This window comes from Calliphora vicina, chromosome 2 (genome assembly GCF_958450345.1).
Source record: "Calliphora vicina chromosome 2, idCalVici1.1, whole genome shotgun sequence".
NCBI lineage: Eukaryota > Metazoa > Arthropoda > Insecta > Diptera > Calliphoridae > Calliphora > Calliphora vicina.
The window spans coordinates 119,694,694-119,710,884 of record NC_088781.1 but is presented as its reverse complement, the minus strand read 5'-3'; the positions used below and the strand labels follow the sequence as shown (position 1 = coordinate 119,710,884).

Below are 16,191 nucleotides of genomic sequence, written 5' to 3'. Positions count from 1 at the left end.
AAAATTACTTAAGAAAATTCGTTGTTACGCCAACACACTTGCCAATATATTTGATTGCAAAACTTTGCTCGTTTCTGGTTTCCTTAAAAACAATTTTCTTATTAAGTTGGGAGCTACAGGGAGTCTAAGTGAAGGAGAGAATTAAGTATTGGAGAAATATATTGTCATTATATTTATGATATTAATCATGTCATATAAATATATAACGTGGAAAACAAGTGATAGAATTGTGCTGTAAATATTTTATACCGGTGTTCTTGAACTAAAGAAGCTTTCTTAAAGCAATATCAAATATTTATAAGTGAAAGTCAAAAATTAAAAAAAAACGAAAACAACCATAATAATTCTTGAGGTAAAAAAGCTGCTGAGCTGCTAAAAAGCGTAAAATTCTAACGGTTTTTTATTACCCAAACTCATAATACCTTGACAATGTCAACATGTTGTACACACAAGCTTATGTATGGATATTTAAATATACCTTGCTGTTCTTGGAGCTAGTTCCAGATTTATGAAAGTGTAAACTACATAAAAGCCACCAACCTGATGAATTTAGAAGGAGACGAATACTGTGACTTTATTGGACTGTTGTTTTCTTATTTTTTATTGATCCACGTTCATGTGGTCATCATCTGTTTCTCGATCAAATACGCTAATCAGTCACAGATTTCTGTTTTGTACGATATCGATTTGTTGGTGAAAGGTAATACAGAGGGATCCAATTGACACCTTCATCATAACTTTAAAACATTTAGTAATTTTCTGAAATGTAAGTTCAAGAATTAATATGAAGTCTCCTGAGAGTACAAAAACTATCTCATTTGGCAGATTACCCTGCACTCTTTTGTTGAGAGGCTTCAGCGAATCACTATCAATGCGAGCCTCAGCTGTTTAACTCCATTGAAATGCAGAGGAAACTCGTCATATCCTTAAAATCCATATGTCTGTCTAAAGCTGCCTTTACACCATTTAAATTCTCTTCTCATTTGGCACTTTGAGAAGCTCCTACGAATCATGTCAATGCGAGTCTTAGTTGTTTAACTCTTCGAAATTCAAAGGAAACCATTTACTATACTCCGTATAGCATTTAATTTGACATGTCTACACCTATCTTTGCTCTATTTCTCCCTATTCTATTTCTCATCGAAAATGAATATTAAAGTCTCCTGAGAATCTAGAAATCATATAATTTAGCAAATTGCCTTGTACTCTACTACTGACAAATTCTGCTGAATCACTTGCTGTATATATGAGTCTCAATTTTTTTTAACTCCAATAATAATCAGTTAGTTCAAAGTTGATTTAAATAGCAAAGTTGTCTATTGCTGCTTTTAAAACTGTCGGACATATACCTCTGTATGTGTGTTCTTTTTGGAACATATGTTCATTTACAAATTTATTTATAAATGTATATTTAATGTCAATAATTATATATGACAAACATATCCCAAAAAAAAGAAGTTAAGAAAAACCATATCATATACATATCTACTAAGAAAGTAAACATGACAACAGAAACAACAACAAAAAACTCATCAAATTTTCTTTAAGCATACTTTTAGGCATTAACAGTTTCCTGGCAAAGAAACCACATAAAAAATTTATAAAGTGTAACAAGTATTAATGGTTACACTTTGTTAACACTAGGGGATTAACAAAAAATATGATAGCAATAATATCTATAATGATTTTCACAAATTTGGTTTTACAATAAAGGAAATATTAAACATGGGAAATATTATTGAGCTGTTACATTCGAACATAGAAGGCTTTTCAATGAGCCGTATTAATGAAAAGGGAAGTAATTTAAGAACTTTTAGCATATCTTATATTAAAATAAAATCTCTACGTCAATTTTATATTTGCTGTGGAACAAATCGAACCGCATTCTGGTAAAGAATGGCATCTCAGAGAACTGGAAAAGTTTTCCAAGGTAATTACTACTGTCGCAATAATTCTCTGAATCCTTGGCTAATGTATCATTTAATACTTGCCACTCTGTGACAACATCTACAAACGATACTCAATTGCTTATACGAGTGTATGTGTAAGTATATGTATGTATATCCGTATCGTTTGTCGTTTATGTATATATTTTCCCATACAAGTGAAACAAATAAAAAAATTTTGTTATTTATGGTTCCAAATATAATAAATACAGTAAAATAACAACACCAACAAACAAACACATAATATATTAGATATTATGATGTGTAATTTACGTGTTGTTGTCAAATATGATATGTTTTTTTTTGGGAATTTTTTTTTTCTTCTTTTTGTTTTTATACAAATATTAGATAGTAGTTGTAGTAGTTAGACAACAACATCACTTAGCTATTATGTATTTAAATACGCACTCATACCTACAGTTATTGGGGATGGGTACATTAGATGAGACCAAAATAAGGGGCTGAAAAAAATGTATAAAAAATAAATGTGTTTTTTAAGAGTTAATTTTTGAAAAAGATAGTGTTTTTAATATTTCTTTTTTTTTCCAAAAGGTTGTTCTTTGAAATAACAAATAAAAATAAATAAATTTAATTTTCAAATTTTTTGAAATTTCCAATAACTAAAATTGGTGGAGAAGTCATATTAATAAATGACTTCCCCGCCAATTTCAAAAGTCACTTGATGAAAAAATTAAATATATAACGGTAGTTTTAATACAATTACATAAATAGTATTCAAAATAATAAAAAAATAGAATTGTGTTTTTAAAAAGTATTTTTTTAAGTACATATTACGTTAAGAAAGGTACTTTTTTAAAATATTATTTCGAAAAAGGTACTTTAAAAAAAATATTTTAAAAATGTACTTTCTTGAATTATTATTTTTAAAAGGGTTCTTTTTAAAAATGTACTTTTTAAAAAATATTTTTAAAAAGGTACTTTTTTTAAAAAAAATTTTAAAAACATAATTTTTTAAAAATAGACTTTTTGAAATTGTATTTTTTTTTAAATGTAAGTATTTTTCCCAAAAAATGTTTCTTATAAAGGACTTTTTTAAAAAAGTAGCTTTTAAAGAAGTAATTTTTTAGGCGTTTCAATGCATTTCTAAAGACCTCATATGACTACCGAATAAGCACATTTTTGTCCATTTTAGTTGGACACTTTTTTACGGTTCATCCTATTACTTATGTATCCCTGTAAAACTGTGCCTATCTATCTAAATGTCTTCAATAAAAACAACATTTATGTACGAATGTGTACAAATCAATGTCATATAAAAAAATGGAAAGAAAAGTTTAGTATTTCTTTACTATTTTTATGATTATTGTCTTATTACTTTTTTGCTTGTATTCGGCACTATCTGTCATTTACACTTGTAGTTGTTAATGTAAAAGTATATGCGTATTAAACAGTTTTTGCTGCTATTAAATAAAATACATTGTATTAGTAAAGTTTTTGAAGGGGGTTGGGGGCAGCAGAAATATTATGTTTTAGACATTGATTGCTTTGGTCATTACTATTTACTAGTTTTGATGAGTTTTGTTGTTCCAAATGTATATTGTTTGTGTTATTGTGGCGATTTCTATCAAAATATTATTAATAAGTTTTAATAATGATGGCAGAAGTTTTGTATATAATACTATGTTAACATAATGTTCACACAAAAGTAAGGTAAAGCAAGGCATACTTCAAGAAGTTTTATATTGCTAAGAACAACTAGTTTTTTCTAAAGTTGGAAGGGCTAAAAGAAAACATATTTGTAATGAAAAATTTCTTTTTAACTCTAAAATAAATTATGCATTACTATAGAGCAAGTATTTTTATTAAAATCTTAACTAACTTTATATTGTGGCATACTTTTAGTTTAGTTTTTAGTTCCCTTTAAAAATAAAAACAATTTAACTAAACCTCCAACTAGAAGGTTAAGTATTTTGAACTATTTTATTTCAAACACAAACCCCTAAAAAATAAAACTTTATAAAAATTATGACGAATTTTTTTTCGCCTGTTTACCTGCTTGCACAGTTGGCCATTATTTGTTAGGTTCAATGTTCCAAAAAGTATAAAAAAAAAATTTAAAACGAATTGTCATCATGCTTGTCAACGCTAGAAAACATCAGCACACAAATATATGCATACAAAAACTAAATGCAAATAAATTAAAACTATTTTTAGAAAATGAATTTTTGTACAACACACATTTAACACCAAAAAAAACTTTATATTATATACAAAACTAAATGTGTATCTATAAAGATGGTAAAAAAATCTAAAAAAATACTGCATTTACATATTATCACTGCTAAAAATTTCATATTTTTATTTGATGGAGAGCAAAAATGTTCCAAATAGCAGAAAAAAAAACAAACCTAAAACGATATGAAACATTTTTCCAGCGCCGCGCCGTTAAGGTCTGCTATAATATTTTTGCATATTTATTTCAATTTTTTGCAAGATATTTTTGTAAAATGTAAATTTTTTTGTAAGCCAGACAAAAAATCATTAGAAAACTAACGAATGTAATAGAATCAGCGATATTTTCTTATGGAAAAAAAAGAGGTTTCTTGGTATGCATTTTAACGCAATTTTTTCCATGATTTATACAAGGAAAGCTGTGAGTAGAAAGGCAACAAGAAATATTAATAAGAAAAAGTAAATTTCATAAATTTTTTATGAAAAGAAAAATTACTTTGTAGTAGAGGAATATTACAACGAAATATTAAAAATGAAAAGCTTTAAAAGAATAAAACAAACACTTTAAACATAAAATAAAAATTTCCATTTTCTAATATGTTTAAGTATTTATTTTTTTTTTAATTTTAAAATTCTTTAAAGCTTTCCTCCTCAATTATTGCCTAAAACTTTCTAAATATATATTACCATTAAACTATTAATAATTTTAAAGCAATTTCCCTTAAATTATTAACTGAAATAAACTTAAATAAAAACCCCTGCCTACTTTAAGGTGTTTACCTTTAGCAAACATAAACATTAACTCACTCCCTTCGCTACTCACACACACAGAAAAACTCAAACATATACGTTTGACTTTGTGCCTTTGGTGGGAACACTTCACAAAATAAATTCTTTTCTAAAGCAGCAAAACAGAGAATGTTTAAAACATAAAAGTATTGCCTACTTAACGGCTTAAAGATGCTTTGTGAAGAGGTCAGTGGCTGGCAAGTTCAAAGGGTTTAAGAGCAAAAGGTAAAAGTATTCTTTTGAAAGCCATAAATACATAAACTATATACATACTTGTTATGGGATAAAGAGGAAGTGTTAAAAATGTTCTGCATACTTTTAGTAGTCATTGTAGTTTTTCAAAATTTTTAATATCAAAAGATGCTTTAAAATTCACCAAACCAAAGAAAACTATAAACAAAAAGCATTCAACATATAATATGTCAAGAGAAATTTGTCCTCTTCTGTGCCTCAAATTCCAATACAATCCTGGTTCCTTCTATACTCCAATCGTGTTTTTTTATACTCCTAGTATTGTTTTTATACTTAATTTTTTACTTCAATTCGCGACCCTTTCCATACATTAATTTTACTTCAATCATGTCTCTTTCTATACTTCATTCTCCAGTTGCAGTTGTGGTATCTATAATTAAAGTTTCACATCAATCTATATTTCAGTTTCAAACCCAAATCGTTCAGTCGTGGCTCTTTCTATTCCTCAATTTTCATTCCAATCGTGGCTCTTTCTATACTTCAGTTTCCAAACCAATCATGGCTCTTTCTATAATTCATTTTCGAAATCAATCGCCGCTCTTTCTATACTTCATTTTCCAAACGAATTGTGTCTTCAACTAATCGTGGCTATTCCTTAATTATACCCTTCACCTTCGTTGGAAGTTTGTCATTCCATTTGTAATTTCCACAATATAATTTTCCGACCTTATAAAGTATATATATTCTGGATCTTTATAGATAGCTGAGTCGATTAAGCCATGTCCGTCTGTCTGTGTGTCTGTCTGTCTGTCTATTGAAATCAATTTTCTGAAGACCCCAGATATCTTCGTTATCCAAATCATCAATAATTCTGTCCGACATGCTTTCGAAAAGTTTCCTATTTAAAATCAGCATAATCGGTCCACAAATGGCTGAGATATGAGGAAAAAACCTGGACAACCTGGATTTTTGACCTATTCTTGACCTATATCTGGATTACTTAAACAAGAATATAGACAATATGGATATCTAATGATAGATATTAAAAAAAAAATTTTAATTTAAAAAAATAAAATTTAAAAAAAAAATTTCAAAAAACAATTCGAAAAAAATTTTTTTCAAAAAAATTAAAAAAAAACTTTGGAAAAAAAAAATTTTGTTTACCTAAAAATATTTAAAATTTTTATTTTGAAATATAATTTGGTGAAGGGTATATAAGTTTCGGCACAGTCGAATATAGCTCTCTTACTTGTTTTTATCGTGGCTCATTCTATACTTGATTTTCCAAACCAATCGTGGCTATTCATTCTTAATTTTCATTCCTTATTTTTCATTTTCATTCCAGAAGTACTTAGCTCAATTTATTTCTTTATTTTAATTCCAATAGTAGCTAAATTAATTCTGTATTTTTTATTCCAATTGTGTCACTTCCTATTGCTCAATTTTAAATATATTTAAATAAGTTGATTTTAACTGTTAATTATAATGGAATATTTTATTTTTCTTAGCATATGCTTAGGAGCATTTATTTAAAATTACCCTTAGGCTGTTTAAAAATATGTATTAACAAATTCTTTTTGCTTAAATTTTTAAACATATTTTTTCGCAATATTTCAAGACACATTTCAATATGCAAAAACAAATAATATTCCTTACTCTTGAACATAATAAAATTTGCATAATTCTTAGCATATAAAATTTCTTGTATTTCTACTATTTGTGCTCAACATTCTTAAGACGTTTTTTTGTATGTATCGAAACTCCGAAGCACTTAACAAGTATAGATGTTTATGTACGCACCAAGAGCTATAATATTTAGGAAAATATATTAAACTCCATAAAGAATATGTAACTTCTAAGAAAATAAACAAAAAAGTGAAAACATGGAATTATTAAAAATTAAAGTCTAGTTTTAGGGGCTGGACTAAAAATCTTGAATTCTCTTAAGGAATATCTAGAATCTTATATGTTTTCTGAAATAAAAATTATTAAGCACATTTTGGTGTAGCTCATTTAGAAATCGTTTAAGTTTTCTTTTAATATTTCCTTGTTTTTAACATCACGTCTTTTGGGTAGTGTTTGTTTTTTTTTGCTGTTTTTCTTATACATACATCTACAGCTTTTTTATAACTGTCAAGTATCAGTTTAAGTACCATATTTCTCAAATCAAATCATCGTCATCATCTTCTCTAACGTCTCGTTACAGTTCATTTTTTTTTTTTTTTTTGTTCGCTGCTGTTTCTATTTTGCCCCGTAGTAGATATTGTGTAAATATTCATTTTTTTTCTCTTTGTATTGAAATTATTTGTATATTTTTTTTTCTTTGCCATCATAATAATCATATTGAAATCAAATATGAAAATTGATAGGTTTTCTTCTCTATTATATTGTAATATTGGCAAAAAAAAATATGGTTTTGTGAAAGAGAAGTTGTAGTAGAGAGTTTTGTTTTCATAAAGGAATTTTTAAAGAAATACTTAAACCGTTAAATATCAATATTTTTTAGCTTCTAAGTTGAATATAATTTGTATATCCACTGCCATTCTAGATGTCTGTCCGTTTGTCTTAAGTACTATTCTGAAATAATTGTTTCTTTTGCCGTATATTTGTTAATCTTTAGTGCAGTTTGGCATTGCAAATCAGCAAAAAAAAAAAGATATAAACCAAACTGTGAAACCATCTCAAACAAATTTAAAGATAAAACCTTAAATGTTCTAAAGATTAATATTTAATGTGTAATTTTAGTTATAAGTAGAGGGTATTTAAGATTCGACACAGTTGAATCTTAAATTACAATTTGTTTTTAAATAACATTAAAATAACTTAATAGCAAATAAAGTTTGCTATCAATTTACACTAGTAAGCTCCTGAAAGTATGCTGTGATATTAAGCTCTTACTAGCTTTTATTTAATTGTAATTTCTATCTTACTGTAATCGTTCTACTAAATAATTCCTATAATTTTGTGCATTAGTTCCTGTAATTTGTATAAATTTAGAGATAATTAAAGAAACAATAACTTAATTAATAAGTAAGTACAACATATGTACAAAAATTTACAATACATTATGGCAAATTGCAAGGTTGTGGTAAAAAATTCTTTGAGTGGTTACATTATAGTATTATAGTCTTTATCGAAATAATTATATATATTTATTTAAGCATCTTATTACTAAGAAGTTTTACTTATAAATGCAGTTTATAAGTTTAAATTTTCTACTCTTTAAAATGGGCGTTGATTTCCAAGAAATTTATTAAGTAAAGCACAGGTTTGAAATTATCAAATAGTACATTTATTTACATAAAAACGCCAGTACAGTTTTAAGATCTAGTTATTTCTAAACACTTGTCTTATAACCCTCGTTATGGCTATGAATTTAATTAATAATTACATTCAAATTTTCATTTAGAAGTACATAAAAACTTCCTACATAATATTTACTTTTGTTTATAATTATTGCCAGAAAGCATTGTTTAGCTAAGTAATTATTTGATAAGATAAATTGAAAAACTGTAAATTTTAAATATTATGCTTTAAGTATAGAAAATAAACACCAATTGAGTTCTTTGCAACTAAATTCTTTAAAGCGGCTCCTAAAGATATGCAATCAATTACCACACAAGAACAAATTTCTTACAATTAGAACAATTAGTATAAATACTAGAGACCGAGTGTAACTCTTCCACAAATTCAAAATAAATTGCGATTTGTATGTTAGTCATTACCAAACTACTTCTAAGTAATGCAGACGGTATGAAGTCATCATTGAAAAGTAAGTTGTTAAGTAATTAAGTAAGTAATTTTTGCTGGGATTATTTTTATCAAATTATAGAAAGAAGATGCTGAATATGAAGTTATATAGTGCTGAGATGGGTCGAAAAGTAACAGTTTCTTTGTTTTCAATTTAAATTTGTAATTTTTTTGTAAAATTTGAGAGTTCTTAAAATTCCGGATTTTTTGAAAAAAAATTAAAAAAAAAATATTTTGAGAAGTGATTTTTTCCCAAAACTTTTCTTTTCACTAAATTTAGGGCCTTATTTTATAAAACGAAACATTTGGAGACGTTATAAATGTGTATGATGAATTTTGTATGGAAAAGGTTTGAAAATTAAATTTTTTCCAAACAAATGAGAACCATTTTTTAATGATTAAAGTATACTTTTAGGGGGTTTTGTATAAATACTTTTTAATTTCTGTATTTTTCTTAATACATTAGGTATGTAAGTATGTTAAGTATGTGTAATTTATATTGATTGATTTACTATAATTATAATATTGAAATGTTAAGTATATTTTTATCAAGGAATATAAAAAACAAGCCAATAGTTAGGATGTAAAGCCAGCAGAATGTCGTAAGACAAAAATATTACAGCTTTTTATACAATTTATAAACAATTGCTTTTGTGTGGCAGAAATGTTGCTTAGTACAGGAAAAATAATAGATGTCATCAAGCGATTTATGAGAGTTCATGTAAAAGTGTAGAAATTATCAATTTCCAGAAGATCTAGTAAATACAGTAAATATTGTCATATTTATCCAAAAATTATAAAAAATCTCCTTACTGTACTGTACGATCTTTATAGTTTCATCTAGACCATAACTTAGACAGTGAAACAGATATATCAAAATAATTACGTATAGCTTAGTTATGTTTGATTTAGATTATAATTTATTAATATATTTATGAAATTTTATATTATGTATAAGGTAGTATTTAAGTTCATATTTAAATCATAATGCAATAATTAAAACCTAAACTAAATTAACTAAAAAATGGGGACAAAAAAACTCTACGATTTGAAACCCAAAAATTAATAAAATCAAACAAAAAATTAAATAAAATTTAAATCAAACCAAAAAATCATTTAAAAACACTAATATTAAATAAATTTATCTAAAACTACAATATAATTATAATAAATAATTTGTAACAAATCTAAATTTAATAACAAATCAAATCAAACAAAAATTTAATGTTCCTGAAATTGTTGCAGATGCAAATTTTTCGGATTTTCCATACATACAATATTTAACACGTAAGTTTTGAGAGTGAATTTAAAAAAAAAGTGAGAAAAAAAACTACAACAACAACAAATAAATTAATAGTAAAAAAATAAATTTTAAAAATTTAAGGAAATATTCGCAAAAATTTAAGAAATAAAAAAAATATATTATTTTTATTTTTGGTTTTTTATGTTCACAAATTAGCACTAATTTTTATTATTCTTAAACAAAAAGAATTTTCAAAAAATTTAACTTAGAATGCTAGATATAGATTTTTAAAGTTTTGGAAACTGAAATTGACGGAGCAGCTGTATTTAAACATAACTTCCCCGCCAATTTATATAAGTGATTGAATTAAAAATGACATGCAACGTATACGAAAAATATTTTTTATAAACTAATGGACGGTAAATTGTACAGAACATCGCTGTAATAAATCTAAAAATAACAAAATTAAATAAAGGAAAACAAATTTAAAACTATGCTAAATGACAATAAATTAAAAAAAACAAAATTAAATATATATAAAATAGTTTCAACTATGGACAGTAATGACTATATTGACCGCTTTAAATAAATTTAAACATATTCCATTAATGCAATTATGGAAATTTTCCAACATTTCTTCTAAATATAACAACATCCTCTCTAACTACCAAACCATTACTACATATAACTCTCATTACCTCCCCTTTATGCAAACATTAAAGACACAAAATATCTCTTTTTAAACAAATTCTTTGCTTTACGTGACACTCTCATGATACATTCGTGTTGTACTTGGCAAATAATCTAAAGACTGAAAAAAATAGGTACATATTCTCAAATTTTTTTAACATGAATTTTAAATCGAATTCAGTACAAAAATGACAATAAATTTCATAAAAAAAAGAAAACAAAACAAATACAAAGTCAACATGCATGTCTCATGTGTCATGGACGCTACAAAGCATGTACAACTTATAGCACCCCTGCAACAGGGAATATCTTCCTTACATTACCTCAAATGTATTAAAAATCAATATTGGGAGAATACAAAAAAAAAATAAAAATAAATGCAGCAATATAATAAAACCAGGGAATATGTAATTTTCAGAATTTGTCACGAATCAACAATTTATATCCAAACAATGGCCAATGCTGCAGCAATTTAGCATTGTATGTATGGCAAAGCAAAAAAACAAAAAAAAAAGGACAATCGTGGCCAAACCAGTGGCAAACCTTAAAACCAAAGTAATCCTATTGGACTCTGTAATTTGCAATTTTTTATAAATAAAAATCTTAACAAAATAAAATCGTTTTAAGAGAGCTGTGTGCAAAAAATTTACACTTTACTTGTACAAGGACACGTTTTACCAAAAGCAAAGTAAAATAAATAAAAAAAAGTTTTTATTTATTATTAAAGCTTTTAACTTTAATAAGTTTTTGAGGTTTATATAAAAGCTGGCATATTGGGTTTTAGAGAACTTTTTACTGAATTCTGGTTTTTGCTTTTCTCTTTTATCTAGATCCACCGGAGATCATCAAGAAGCCTCAAAATCAGGGTGTTCGTGTAGGAGGAGTGGCAACATTTTATTGTGCAGCTAGAGGAGATCCACCGCCGTCAATAGTTTGGCGTAAAAATGGCAAAAAAGTATCTGGTAAGTGTACAGTTTAATAAAAAAAAAATCATACACAATTTTTTATATAAAACTATAACAAAATTTAGTTAAAAACTCAATTAAAATTTGTTTAAAGATTCGAGAAATAATGTTGGCGGATATAAATTACTTGTTCTATGAAAATTATTTCAACAATATTTTTTTATAAAAACTTTTTGATATCGATAAATTTTGTATTGAATTTTTAAGTTATCGATTAATATTCGATAACTTTTCTATGGAAAATAAAAGTTATCGATAACTTTGCTATCGAAAATCATAGTTATTGAAAGCTTTCTTTAGATAATTAAATATATCTATACATTTTCTCTAGACAATTTGAGTTACAGATAAGTTTTCTATATAAAATGAAAGTTATGGGTAAATTTTCTATAGAAAGTTAAATTTATCGATAACTTTTATAAAGAAAATTATAGTTATCGATAGCTTTTCCATAGAAAATTAATGTTATCGATAACTTTTCTAAAAAAAAATCAAGGTATCGATAATTTTCTACACAAAATTAAAATTATCTATACTTTTCTACAGAAAGTAAAAGTTATCGATAATTTTTCCATAGAAAATTAAAGTTATCGATATCTTTTCTATAGAAAATAAAATTTATTCATAACTTTTCTATAGAAAATAAAATATAATGATTACTTTTCTTTAGAAAATTAAATTTATCGATAACTTTCATATAAAAAATAAAATTTATCGATAACTTTCCTATAAAAAATAAAAGTTATCGATAACTTTTCTATAGAAAATGAAAGTTATCGAATACTTTTCTATAGAAAATGAAATTTATCGATAACTTTGCTATAGAAAAGCTATCTTTATATAATTAAATATATCTGTACATTTTGAATAGAAAATTTGAGTTACAGATAAATTTTCTATAAAAACTTAAAGTTATCGATAACTTTTCGAAAGAAAATTTTTAAAATATCGATAACTTTTCCATAGAAAATTAATATTAATTAAAGTTATCGATAACTTTTCCATAGAAAATTAATGTTAATTAAAGTTATCGATAACTTTTCTAAAAAAAATTCAAGGTATCGATAATTTTCTATACAAAATTAAAACTATCTATACTTTTCTATAGAAAATTAAAGTTATCAATAAATTGTCTGTAGAAAATTAAACCGAAGTAATGAAGTTAAAATTTTATTGAAATATTTTCTATAAAAAATTTACTTTCCTCTAACAAAAGTTTTATAATTTTTGCCTTAACTTTCTCTTTTCATATTTAATCATGATTATTGTCCACTTTATTAAATAATTCAATATTTATTTTCTGCTAAATGAAATTTGTTGCTCATAAATGTTTTGTCTGCGTGCTAGTGTACAATGTCTGTACAATTTCTAATATTTTTATTTCATTTTTTTTTTTCATTTTTACTCCCTTAGGTACCCAATCACGTTATACTGTGTTGGAGCAACCCGGCGGTGTTTCAATATTACGCATTGAGCCTGTACGTGCTGGACGTGATGATGCTCCCTATGAGTGCGTAGCAGAGAATGGTGTAGGAGATGCTGTATCAGCAGATGCTACACTAACAGTATATGAAGGTAAGTTGTCCCATACGTTGGTTTTTTCCCCCAACAAACCATACTAAATAAAACATGTGTGTAAGAGTATTAATATTGAAACAATACAAACAAAAAAATAAAAAAAAACTGACCCATCATGTGTGTCATAATCATGGCTGGCCTGTGCACCCCTTTTTTGCTCTTCCTGCTAGCTTGTTCTCCCCAAGCAACTTTATATTTAATTAAATTTTATCAAAATATTTACTAAACTCTAAGCACCACCAACAACAACAGCATTCGCAAAAAAAAAGATATAATAATAATGAAAACTAATCCTTGATAAACTACTGTTAAAGCAACAAAATTCTACTCACAACAGCAACAACAAAATTCAAGAGCTGAAATATTGTATTTTTTTTAAACTTTTTTATTAAAAGCTTTTGGAGTATGGCAATAGCAACACATACAAAAAATCATATTGGAAAAAAGTTGTACATTTAACTTTTTATATAAACATTTATCCTGGTAAAAGGATAAAAACTCTTTAGCAAAAATTCATATAATATTTCTAGTATGGCTTAGTATTTCACTCAGCTAGATGAGTATTTATATGCATGTAGGAGTATTGGTATCTATGAGTATACAAGTGTATATGTATGTATATGAGTGCTTGTTAAATGTTGTTGTGGTAACATTTGATTTTGCTTTATTGATCTCTTTAACTCTTGAAACTATACTGAAAAAAACATATAAAAAATATGAGAAAAACTCCAAAACTCTTGCACACATGCACTCGCCTACTTATATGCTTTGAATGGAAAGTTTTAAAGAGAAGGACAAAGTTTTGACCCAAAAGCCTAATCAACTAACAAAGTTTTTTTTTTTTTTAAAAAAAAAAAATCTATAAAACTAAGGGTGTTCGAATACAGTGACATTTTAAACAAACTGTAGGTACTGTTTAAGAAATTTAAGAATACAAATAAAAATTTTAATATTAAATAAATATCAAATATCAATGTTCTGATTTTCTTATCTCATTTGATAACGTACTATTTTATTCGTTTGGAAGTTGAGCAAGTGTATAATAAAGCCATGAACGTACTAGAAGATCTACTGAGCTAAATATCCAAGCTGTTTTAGTTAAGTGTCCCGAACTAGTGATTTTACCCATCATTGGGGTAACTACTAGTTACAGAACTATTTATGTGACTAGTTATTTTAACGTGTGCGTGTCCTAAGGGGAAGTCAATCTACTCTACATAAATTACAAAGTATGGTGACAATCGACTCTACAATAAACTTTAAAGGGACTACACTTTAGCTTATAAGGGATATATAAAGTAACCAATTGACTTCTCTCTGCATTACATAGTGCTCAAACATGTCAAATCACCCAAAAATTTATAAATTAATAAAAGAAAATTACTTTCTATAAGCGATACGTGAACCAATTAGTTTATTATGTTCCTCATTTTTATATCTTATTTTCTTGATCTTTCAGTTCTTTATTTTATTCACATTATCTGTTGCTCTTCTTTATTAATTTACTTTGTAAATTGTCAATTTTTCTTTTGGTTGTCACTGTATGTGTTCAATTAGAAAGGGTGCCCGCCTGTATGCATTTGTTAAAACTAATGGTTTTTATTTAAACATAAGGATTAAATCCACAGTAAAAATAGTTTTGCTTTATTTAAGTTTTGGTCAAGTGTGGTTTTTAGGGAAACCAAAACTGCAGCATAGAAATATGTAGAGAAATATATAAAATACATAACCTTTAAATAAATAAAGAGTTGTTAATGATTTTAAATATAAATGTAATAAAATTAAGTTATCTATAACTTTTCTATAGAAAATAAATGATATCGATAACTTTGCTATAGAAAATAAATGATGTCGATAACTTTTCTATAGAAAATAAAAGTTATGGATAACTTTTCTATAGAAAATAAAAGTTATCGATAACTTTTTTTATAGAAAATAAGTATCGATAAGTTTTTTATAGAAAATAGAAGATTTCGATAACTTTTCTATAGAAAATTAATGATATCGATAACTTTTCTATAGAAAATTAATGATATCGATAACTTTTCTATAGAAAATTAATGATATCGATAACTTTTCTATAGAAAATTAATGATATCGATAACTTTTCTATAGAAAATTAATGATATCGATAACTTTTCTATAGAAAATTAATGATATCGATAACTTTTCTATAGAAAATTAATGATATCGATAACTTTTCTATAGAAAATTAATGATATCGATAACTTTTCTATAGAAAATTAATGATATCGATAACTTTTCTATAGAAAATTAATGATATCGATAACTTTTCTATGGAAAATTAATGATATCGATAACTTTTCTATAGAAAATAAAAGATATCGATAACTTTTCTACATAAAATAAAAGTTATCGATAACTTTTCTACATAAAATAAAAGTTATCGATAACTTTTCTATAGAAAATAGAAGTTATCGATAACTTTTCTATAGAAAATAAAAGTTATCGATAACTTTTCTATGGATAATACGAGTTATCGACAACTTCTCTATGGAAAATAAAAGTTATCGATAACTTGTCTATAGAAAATAAAAGTTATCGATAACTTTTCTATGGGAAATAAACGTTATCGATAAATTTTCTATAGAAAATAAAAGTTATCGATAAATTTTCTATAGAAAATAAAACTTATCGATAACTTTTCTATAGAAAATAAAAGTTATCGATAACTTTTCTATAGAAAATTAATGATATCGATAACTTTTCTATATAAAATAGAAGTAATCGATAACTTTTTGTATAGAAACAAAAATTATCGATAGCTTTTCTATAGAAAATAAATGTTATCGATAACTTTTCTATAGAAAATTAATGATATCGA

General features: G+C 25.8%; 1 protein-coding gene across 1 annotated transcript in view; it reads left to right on the top strand.

Annotated features, from left to right (window-relative positions):
- The window catches only part of Lar (tyrosine-protein phosphatase Lar), a 739,256-nt gene that overhangs the window by 405,716 nt on the left and 317,349 nt on the right, over window positions 1–16,191 (top strand). Inside the window, exons 6-8 of the mRNA XM_065500666.1 lie at window positions 10,116–10,157; window positions 11,634–11,765; window positions 13,182–13,343. Of these exons, the coding sequence (XP_065356738.1) occupies window positions 10,116–10,157; window positions 11,634–11,765; window positions 13,182–13,343 (336 nt within the window). The remainder of the gene's footprint in view (window positions 1–10,115; window positions 10,158–11,633; window positions 11,766–13,181; window positions 13,344–16,191) is intronic.